The sequence below is a fragment of the Grammomys surdaster genome, unplaced genomic scaffold (genome assembly GCF_004785775.1).
Source record: "Grammomys surdaster isolate TR1022 unplaced genomic scaffold, NIH_TR_1.0 751, whole genome shotgun sequence".
Taxonomy (NCBI): domain Eukaryota; kingdom Metazoa; phylum Chordata; class Mammalia; order Rodentia; family Muridae; genus Grammomys; species Grammomys surdaster.
In genome coordinates, this window is record NW_021605170.1 from 2,032,430 (window position 1) to 2,043,831 (window position 11,402).

The 11,402-nt window shown below is 37.1% G+C and overlaps 1 protein-coding gene across 1 annotated transcript in view; it reads left to right on the forward strand.

The window, feature by feature from the left end:
• The first annotated feature begins 271 nt into the window (after positions 1–271).
• The window catches only part of Hfm1 (helicase for meiosis 1), a 77,362-nt gene continuing 66,231 nt past the window's right edge, over positions 272–11,402 (forward strand). The window contains exons 1-4 of the mRNA XM_028782420.1: positions 272–325; positions 3,089–3,185; positions 5,679–5,791; positions 7,022–7,325. Coding sequence (XP_028638253.1) covers positions 3,115–3,185; positions 5,679–5,791; positions 7,022–7,325 — 488 coding nt within the window. The 5' untranslated portion in view covers positions 272–325; positions 3,089–3,114. The remainder of the gene's footprint in view (positions 326–3,088; positions 3,186–5,678; positions 5,792–7,021; positions 7,326–11,402) is intronic.

Sequence of the window (11,402 nt, forward strand, 5' to 3'; positions counted from 1 at the left end):
GCGTTCCTGTCAGGCAGCGCGGCCTGGGACGCCGTGAGGAGGGCGCGTGCGCGTCACCTCAGGCGGGCGGCGCGGCCTGCGGGCTGTGCTCCAGTCCTCTGACTTTCCCCCCCACACTCATTTGTCTAATGTGGTCCCGCTGGTCTTCACGGACTAAAGACTTCTGACAAGTCAGTAGTTAGGCATGGACCTCTGTGCCTCCGAATAAGTATTCATCGGTTTTTTTTGAAACAGGGTTCTGTAGCCTAGGCTAGCCCTGCCTGGCTTCCATCTTCCACCTCTCAAGTGCTGGGATTACTTCTGTGAGCCACTCGCGTCTGACTAAGTATGTTTTCAAATGTAAAGAAAAAAAAATTATAAGGAACCCGCTATCCAATACTTTTATACAAGTAAAAGGTCATAGAGAATAAGATACTAAGGTTTTCAGAAATACAGAAAGGTATTACTTCTACAAGCAGCAAACCGGACAAAACAGGTTTCAGTGTGGACTCTAAAGTAAAAATGCTCCAGGTGATATTACTTACTGAATTTTGCACTATATTGCACGGTGAAACCTGTTTTTTGTGGTTGTAGACCAGGCTGACCTCTGCTGAGACTGGCCTTAAATTGATCCTCCTGCCTCTATCTTCCCAGGGATGGACTATAAGCTTGTACCACTATGTGAGGATCTGAAATAAGAGCTTTGTGACAAATTTAGAATATCTAAACCTAAAACTTTAATTAAAAAGTTACCACCTTACATCAAAATGTAACAAGGTTTATTTTAGGGACAATTTTTTAAAGTGATTTATTTACATCATGAACGTTCCAAATTCACCATCTTTTAGAATCTTCAGCTAGAAAAAAATATCAAAAATTTAAACTTAACAACGGAGGGAAATCAGTTGATTAAAATTGTTTTGTTTAGAATTATTTTATAAGTTGATTGCTAGTGCATTCATTCCAAAATTAATTTTTATTGGTCATCTTCTCTATGCCAGGACCTGTTCTAGGTTATTGAAACACATTAAGAAAAAAAATCCCTTTTTTGCTTTCCAGAGGGAAAGATAAACAACTAAACACACAGTAACAATTACAGATGAGTGTTGTAAAGAAAGCTAAGAATACAAGACTGAGAGAGGCACGATTTTAGATAAAGCGTTTTTCCCCCATTGGAGTACATCAGACTTAAAATATATATGTGATGTTTTTATTCTGAACTAAAGTTATAGGACTTTTATAATAGAACCAGAAAAACATTCTTGTTACTGTGTGTATGGGAGGTCTTTTTGTACAGTGTAACATTTAAAATTAGTTTTAATTTGTTGTTTCACTGTCTTTTAGAATAAAGAATTAGATCATACATGTTAGTATTAAGATCTACTTACATCTCGAGACAGCAGAGCTATAGAAACATGGTTTTCTGACTTTGACTTTATTAACCTTTTGTTGACTAAAATGTAGTTCTGAATCTAGACAGGAAACACTTTGCAACTTTTTGGACAATAAATACAGTGTTGATTAGCATAGGTTTTTTCAGATAACTTTTCTTTTTTAAAAAAGGATTTATTTATTTATTTTATGTATATGAATGCACTGTAGCTGTCTTCAGACATATCAGAAGAGGGCATCAGATCCCATTACAGATGGTTGTGAGCCACCATGTGGTTGCTGGGAACTGAACTCAGGAAGTCTAGAAGAGCGATCGATCAGTGCTCTTAACCACTGAGCCATCTCCCCAGGCCCCCAGATAGCTGTTTTCAAATTCTGAATACTGTGCATAAATAAATGTGAAGATCTGCTAGTGTATTTCTGGATGATTCCCTTTTACTTTCTGTCCTGTTTTTCTTGGCTTCTGTTTATCATGTAGTCAAGTTGTTTTAGACATTTATAGAATATTTACTTGTTTTAGTTTTTGCTATTTCTTTTTGTTGGTGACTGGGTGGTTAAGAAATTGAGAACCACAGTATCAACTAACCAGGAATCTCAGAGCTCCCAGGGACTAAGCCACCAAGAGCATACATGGGCTGATTTGTGGCTCTGCTACATGGCATAGGATGGCCTTGTCTTGTATCAGAGGGAGGGGAGGCTCTTGGTCCTCTGGAGGCTTGATGACCTAGAGAAGAGGGATGTGGAGGGGGGGAGGTGGGAGTGGGTGGGTGGGGGAGTGGGGGAGCACCCTTTTAGAGGCAAAGGGGAGGGGAGGGGAGAGTGGGATGCTCGTGGAGGGAGGATTGGAAAATTGAAAGAAAAGAAAGAAAGAAAGAAAGAAAGAAAGAGGGAAAGAAAGAAAGAAGAAAAGAAAGAAAGAAAGAGAGAAAGAAAGTTGAGAAAAACAAAAATAAATAAATAAATATGGGGTGGTGGACTAAATAACTAAAACAATGAAAAACCCACAATATTCTGGCACATAAGAAGCATCCCAAAGTGCATGCAGGATTTATCCTCCTGTGCATTTTATCAAGAGGTGCATCGAAGTAGCCTTTCTACCCAGATCACTCCTCATGTGTTTTTTTGTCTTTATTAGAGAAGACTCGAATACTGGTGACATATTCTAACTTGGTAATAGGCTTTTTGCCATGAGATGGTACTCTTGTAGTTTTTAAAATTTTAATTTCCTTCCTGAGGACAAGTTTGCGTATTATATAAAAATGAAAATGTAATTTTTGTTTTATGAATTGTTCATCTAATTTCATCCTTTGACCTACAGAACATTCATTATTCTTCAGAATTTAGAAAAATAAGATATAGTTTGCTGTGCAGTGAGGTTGGATAATTGAAATGAAAAAGGAGCAAGGCATCCTTTTAACCATGGCGACGCCCACACTGAAGGGTGGAGCAGAGTGCGCTAGGCGAGGAAAGGAAGTACGTTCTAAACTTTGGTGCAATTTTAAGAGAAGGACACGTGGGAAAACACATGAATGAACAGAGAATAGTGTGCTCCATTGTTAAGACATTTAGTAGTTTACAGAAGACAGAGTTCAGAGAACTGTCTGTGATTATATTTAAGAAAGCATTCTAGGAAATTAATGATTTTGATAGACTTGTCTAGAAAGTATATTTTAGATTCCTGTAAATGAATATAAACCACTTGTTTTGTGTCTTACAGATTTCAGATAAAGTCTGTTTTCAACAATGCCGAAGTCAAACAATTGTTTTTTTTCCATGGATAATTTGTTTTTCAGTAGCCCAGATGAAACTGAAAAGTAAGTGTGCCTTAAAGAAAGTTTATCTAATGTATCATTTTCAGTTTTATAATTTTAAGGACTTTTAATTTTTCCCTCTGATAACTTAAAATAAATAAAAAATGAGCAGATTGATATTTCAGTTATAAAACTGAATTCTATGTTTTACAAAACATAGAATTCAGACATAATGGAATAACTAAAGTTTATTATTTAAAATGTTATAGTTTGAAAATAGATTTTGTTTTATTGGCTTCTATATCTGATTTGTCAGATTAAGGCCAAGATAAATATTAGAAGTAATGATTGAATAGCTCAGGCTGAGAAGGGAGACCCAGTGAGCCAGTGCTGTGCTAGAGGCCAGGTGTGACATGCTCAGTGCAGGCAGGAAGCAGAGGTCGGAATGAGGATTCACGCCAGAGGCCATAGTAGCGGGGAGTGCACAGTCAGTCAGATGTTTCCCACGTGTGGATTGGCTGCTTCTAAATTTTGTGTGTTTTTTCTTTTGTATTATTCTGTCTTGTTAAAACATTTAATTTTTTTCTTTACTCATTCAAATATCAAATATTGTTTGGGTACTTAAACTATTTAAGCAATAGTTGAGATTGAATACATGTGCATGAAAAGGCCACAAGTTAATAATTTGACTAATTCCAAAGTCAAAACATGTTCAAGGGAAATGACAGGCATATATCTGTGCAGTGAACTCTCAGACGTGGGAGATCACCTAGGCTTCTCATGTTAAGGGAGGGTTTTAGGATGCTTTCAAGGATTTGATTATTCTTTCAGCAGTAAGAAAGTAAGTGTTGATACCAGAGTATTACAGCAAACGAGAAAGGATGGAGCTGGGACAGTTCACAGTGCTTTTTAGGAGAGATTTCCTGAAGTATTAGATTCATAAAACAGAGGCAGTGAGACATAATCAGAAAAGTTAATTGTGGATAGATTGTTTTGTATGTTAAATATTTGAATAAGATTATTGGATGTGTTTATATTTTAAAAACTAAGGAATTATTGAGCATTTCTTGAACAAAATATTTAATTGTATGAAGCATTGTGCTAGGTCCTGCTGATTTAAGTAGAAATAAAACGTGTATGTGTTTACACTCAAGATGGATTATTAGGTTTATCTATTTCTGTATTTCTCTCCTTTTTATTTATTATCTGTCTATATATACTTATTATACAAGAGCCATGAGAAATATTATGGGGTCTATACAAAGAAAGAAAGAAGACAATCTTTGAGAACCTATGGAAATACCTTATAAAGTGTAGGATTTGTTCTGGGTATTAACTGAATGTAGCTGGGCAGTGGTGGCGCACGCCTTTAATCCCAGCACTTGGGAGGCAGAGGCAGGAGGATTTCTGAGTTCGAGGGCAGCCTGGTCTACAGAGTGAGTTCCAGGACAGCCAGGACTACACAGAGAAACCCTGTCTCAAAAAAAAAAACAAAAAAAAAAAAAGTGAATGTAAAGTCTATTGCCTGAAACAGCACCTGGTATATGGTATCAATAAAAATTATGAATTAATTGATGAATGAATAGTAGAACATCCATATGTGGATATGGGAGTGAGGCAAGATACAGGTCCAAGCAAACTAAAGGAAATATCTCTGAACAAAAAGAAGAGGCACAGAATGTATTCTCTATTTACTGTTGTGTTAGTCATCATTCATTACTGTTAGGAAACACCTTAGGTAATAATTTGTAAAACTGAAAGATATATTTGGCCCATAGTTGGAAGCTATGGTCTTTTGATCTATTGCTCTAGGACTTGTGGAAAGATAGTGTGCCCTGGTGAGATGATATAATAGAGTAAACTTCACCTTGTGACAGGAGGAATGCAAAGGGACAGGAAGAGGCCCGCATCTCACCATTTCTTCAGATCCACACCTTAGTGAGATAACTTATACCTATGGACTCTTCTTTCTTCTTACCTATAAAAGTTTCATTTTCTCCCAACCAAACCAAGCTTTAACGTATGGGCCTCTGTGGACATTACACTGATTAGTCTTGTCCACTTGACACAATTTTGAATTGCCTGAGAAAGGAAACTTAATGAGGAATTGTCTAGATTTAGATTGGTTTCTGAGGCTGCCTTCAAGGGATTTTCATAAGGCTTAGTTGAGGTAGGAAGACCCACCAAATTTATTATTTCTGTTAGAGCATTAATTTTTAATAGTTATAGGAATATTCTAGAACATAGTAATACTGACACTTATATGTTGATTGTTGATAACCCATGATTATATGTGAGGCATGTCACCAGTAGTCTGTTTTATACAGTAGTTTAAAGAAGATGAAGAGGAGTTTTAGCCGTCTTTTAGGTAGTGTTCCTCCACAGCAATGTCATCAGTCCTGTGACCATGGGAAGGTACTGAGAGCATTGACACGCAGGGATAAAGCAAAACCATGGCAGGACGCTTGTCTACGAGTTTGTATCCAAGTAGTGTTTAATAAATAAATGGTTTTGATCTCCTTATTAACATATACGTACATTTTATATTTTATGTAGCTTTCCAGTTGCGGGAAAATCACTGGATTGGTTTCTCCCTCCAGCTCCACTGATTCCAGAAATTCCAGATTTTCAAGAGTTAGAGGAAGAAATTGAAAGTTATAAGCTATTAGGTAAATTGTTATGTTTCTTGTGAAAGCAAACTTATGTAGTTTATGTCAGCATAAAAAAAGCCAACATATTAAACTATTAATTCCTTTTTTTTGTTTGGTTTTTGTTTTGTTTTGTTTTTTGTTTTTCGAGACAGGGTTTCTCTGTGTAGCTCTGGCTGTCCTGGAACTTACTTTGTAGACCAGGCTGGCCTCAAACTCAGAAATCTGCCTGCCTCTGCCTCCCAAGTGCTGGGATTAAAGGCGTGCGCCACCACTGCCCGGCAATTCCTTTTTTAATAGAATAAAAGTCAAAGATTTGTATATGCCCATCAAATGTCAAGATCTAAAACATCCACTTTCTCTACAAGTATGCACATTTACATAGTGCATAATCACTACCACACACTTGTTTGCACACTTTTACATAGTGCATAATCACTACCACACACTTGTTTGCACACTTTTACATACCACATAATCACCATCATACATGTGTTTGTACACGTTTACATAGGGTATAATCATACCAGCATGTGTTTGTACACATTTACCTAGTACATAATCACTACCACACACTTGCTTGTACAGTTACATAGTGTGTAGTCACTACCACACACGTGTTTATACTTCTGCTCCCTGAGTAATTTTTTCCTCTTACTACTAAAACTTTCACTACTGCAGTTTTGCCTTGTTCTTTTACAAAGGCAAAGTTTTCAGACAGCCATATCTCTGAAGTGTATTCAGTGAAAAAAACCAAGATGCAGAAGATTATATATAGTTTGGAAGTATGTTAAGAATTGTCAAGCTAGTGATGTAGCAGAGCATGTGGTTAGCATACAGGAGGGCCTGCAACATTCCCTATACTAGAGAACATTCTCCCAAGACAAGCTGCTCAGTGTATGGTCCTTGTAATATTCAAAACTTTAATGTTTTATTATGACTCATGCTTTATATATGTTTGCATATTTTAATTCCATTACATTTATTTAGTATGTGCATAGGGTGGGTACTGTTACTGTGTTTGTGTGGTCAGAGAACAACTTGTAGGAATCAATTCTCTTCTTTACCACGTGGGTCCTGGGAATAGAACTCAGGTTTGCAGGCGTTACAACAAAGATTTTTTACCCACTAAACCATGCCACTGGCCTTCTTTAGGAACTTGTAATTGAAAAATTTTTATCATTATTTAGAAAATTTGTTTTCATGAAGAACATAAAATAATTAATAATTAGTTTATTTCTTTTCCCCTAGAAGAAGGAAAGATGCCAAAGATGTTAACATCAAACTTGAAACTCATTAATGAAGACACAAATTGTATTTCGCCAACACAAAAATTCCATTTTCCCTATAACGTATATGAACAGGATTACCTAAATTTAGGAGGATCAAGTAGCAATGACATGTCTCATTTAGCTGGCAAGCTGGTGTATGGTTCTTCTCAGAAATATAAAAATCAGGTGGGTGATGAGAGTCCACCTGTAAAGGATAAGCCTGAAGATACAAAATTACATGATGCTGCAGAAGACATAGAGGATACGTCAGCATTCAACAAAAGGTAACTAATAAGTTAAATAATACTCAGTAATCTCATCTAAAGAGTAAGTGTACACTGAAAAGAAATATAACAGGAGGTGGATTAGAGGGACAGTCACAACAGATGTTTATGTGGTGTATCAGACCTGGGGGTCCACTCAGGAACCCCAGATTCTTGCCCTTCAGTAGCTTAAAATTTACTGTGAAGGCACGGAGAGTGAATAACTAAAACTAACTCATTAAAAGTTTTGTAATCTGACAGTTATTTTAACAGTACTTATTGGTAATGACTCTCAAGCTTTTATTATCAGTAACCTTTAATACTTATAATTTACTGAGGAACCACAGTTTTTGTTTAGGTGGGTTATGTCTACTAATACTTAGCCATACTGAAAGTTAAAGCTGAAAGCTAAAATAAAACAATGCTAAACCCACTTCTAGTTAGCTTAAGTGTGTGTACTCATACATACATACACACATACATACATATGTACGTACGTACGTACATACATACATATACTGGTGGTTTTATTTTGAGTCCGGATCTCATTATGCAGGCCTAGGTAAAATGGAACTCACTATGTAGACCAGCTTGAGCTCAAAAGTACAGAGATATTCTTGCCTTCACCTTATCATTACTGGTCTTAAAGGCATATTCTGCCTTGCTTGGTTCTAAATTATATATTTTTGGCTATAGTCCAAAATGACTCTTTTCATAAATCAGAGGACAAATAGATTAAAAGTAAAGTGACAAGCCAAGGGCAGAAACTAAGTGTGTATATTTTATGTTTTCACATATATTAGCTTCCTACTAAGTGTGTATATTGTATGTTCTCACATATGTTAGCTTTCTACTGCTGTTAATATACCTGAGAAAAACAACTTGAAGACAAGCAAGCAAACAAAAAATACCTTACTTTAGCAGGCCAAACTCATGATTTTGGAGTTTCTATGCCTTAGCCTTCTGAGAGCTGGGTTTATTTTAGGTTACATTTCTGATTGAGTTTCTTTTCTTTTTTGGGGGGGCTGGGGGTTCAAGACAAGGTTTCTCTGTGTAGCCCTGGCTGTCCTGGAACTCACTCTGTAGACCAGGCTGGCCTCGAACTCAGAAATCCGCCTGTCTCTGCCTTCCAAGTGCTGGAATTAAAGGCGTGCGCCACCACCGCCTGGCCTTGTATTTCTTTTTAAAAATTTTTTCTCTTTATTTTTTTGAGATTATAATAATGTCATTTCCCTTTCCTTTCCTTCCTCTAAGCCGTCCCAAATACCTCTCCTGTGATGGTTTGTGTATGCTTGGACCAGGGAGGGGCACTGTTAGGAGGTGTGGCTTTGTTGCAGTAGGTGTGTCACTGTGGGTATGGGCTTTAAGACCCTCATCCTAGCTGCCTGGAAGGGAGTATTCTGCTAGCAGCCTTCAGATGAAGATGTAGAACTCTCAGTTCCTCCTGCACCATGCCTGCACCATGCCTGCCATGCTGTTATGTTCCTGCCTTGATGATAATGGGCTGAACCTTTGAACCTGTGAGCCAGCCCCAGTTACATGTTGTCCTTATAAGAGCTGCCTTGGTCATGGTGTCTGTTCACAGCAGTAAAACCCTAACTTAGACACCTCCTTATTCTCTTTTAAAAGCATAGACTCTATTTTCATTAAATTTTGTTATGCTATATATTCATTCCTAAATACATAAGTGCAACCTGTTGTGTCTGATGATGTTACTTGTATGTGTTTTCAGGGCTGACCAGTTGGTATTAGATAACCAGTTGGTGTATACTTGACTGGGAAGACTGTTTGTCTCATCCTCAGCATCCCTTAGTTGTCTGTCGTTCTTTGTATAGGATTTAGGCCTCTTGGGCTTCTTTACCCCCAAATCCCTGTTAGCATGTCTTTGTCCTCCTTGTTTTGCTCATGTGTCAGCAGTCATATTGGTGTGACCTTCCTAGGAAACACAATCTCACAACAAACTCCTGATCCTCTGATTCTCACAGTCTTTTCTTACCCTTGTTCCATAGCATTCTCTGAGACTTAGGTCTGGGAGTGTTTTGTAGCTGTAGCCATGAGAACTGGACTCCACAACTCATGATTAGTTGTAGTTTTCTATAATGTCTCAGTCTGTTGTAAAGAGAGGGTTTCTTGATGAGGAGTGAGGACTACATTGACCTGTGGGCATAAGGGTTGACAAATGTATGAATAATGTCAGGGGTTCTACTGGTTGAGGAAAGTGGCAGTTGTAGGGTCTCCTCTGAGATCCATGACTTCACTAACCTGGGTAGTTGGTTAGGTTTCCTGTAAGAGCATGATTTCTCTCCTGGTGAGTGGTCTTACAACCAGCTAGAGATGTGAGACCTTCCAACAAGTATGCCATGCTGGTCACTGTTGTGGTTCATAGGTGTCACAGCTGGGTAAGACTGTTGGTTGCCTCCCTCCTGTGGGAGTTTGCATGGTACCTTCTGGTAATTTGAAAGCTAGTTCTTAGGGAGGGAAACTTCAGGTCAGATCCGGTTTGTTACCTGTTTTTGTTTACTTTACCTTTTCTAGTTCTTTATCTAATCACTTGCTTTTCTTTTCTCTGCCATTGTACTACAGTAGTAGTAGTACTTAGCACACACAGTACTGTCACTGTTTTTGTATTTCCTAAAAGGATCAGAGTTGAAGAGATTGTTATTTAAGTGATTATTTCTGTATTTTCATATTGAGGTTGTGCTTTGATTCCCTGTGCCATATTATATGTGAACCATTGACTGTAAAAACAAAAAACAAAACAAAAAAACCAAAGAAATAAAAATTAAGCAGACTTCTCAATAGAATTTTAAGTGAGGGCATGAAATGAATCATTTCACTTTCTTATTACTAACTGCCAGTAAAGATTGCTATACCCAGAAAAACTGTCTGTCATAATTGATAGAGACTTCCTACAATAAAAACAAACTTAAAAAAAATCATGCCACTAAAACAGCACTTTATAAGATACTTAAAGAAATTCTCTAGATATAGAGAAACATAAACACATCTACAAAGTTATAGGAATAAAAAACACACAGGAACAGTCATTAAGTAAATTAGGGATAGGAAATCACCAAACACTACAAGTCAGCAAAAAGAAAGAAATTAATGCATATCTTTCAATAATTAAATATTAGTTATATCAATTTCCTAATCAAAAGACAAATAAACTAGATTTAAAAAAGCAAGGATCCAGAGATAGGTGTAGTAGCATGTGCCTTTAACCCTGCACTTGGGAAGCTGAGGCAGATGGATCTCTATAGATTCAAGGTCTTATAGTTCTGATCTGCTTAGTGAGTTTCAGGACAGGTGCAGCTACATGGGATGACCCTGTCTTGAAAAACAGATATCATCATCATAACAGTAATAGTAGTGGTAGTGGTAAGGAAAGAAAAGAGAAACAGCATCTATTTGGTGCTTTTAAGAAATGCACTAAACCATCAAAGACAGGTACAGTCTTGGGGTGGAAGGACAAGGAAAGGTATTCTAAGCAAATGGAACTAAAAAGCAGAAAGACATTGCCATTCTAAAATTAGACAAAACAGATTTCAAGCCAAAATCAGAAATTAAGGAAGCAATATATCAAGAAGATATGATTCTAAGCATAAGTTTTAAACATTGAATATCAGTGCACCCAGTTTCATAAAATATTACTGGATACAAAGAAATAGATTAACCCCAACAAAATAATAAGTGTGTGACTTCAGTATTCTACTCTCACCAATAAGTATGTCCTTTTAACAAACTATGAACAAAGAATCATCTAAGTTAAATGCCATCAAAGATCAGAGATCCCACAAACATCTACAGAAATTCCATACAAACACTGCAGAATATACATTGTCAGTAGCCAATAGAACAAATGTGTAAAAATTTAAATAATTTCTTATATTCTGTCTGACCACAATAGAATAATTGCAAATCAACAGCAAGAGAAACTAAAGAACACACATAAATGCATGGAAATCGAACAACACACAAAACAGTCCTGAGTCAAATGAAAACAAAACACCCCAAAGGCAAATGAAATGAAAGCACAGCACACCCAGACTGTGACACAGTGACAGTGTCCATGAGGGGGAGACAGCACAGCACCCC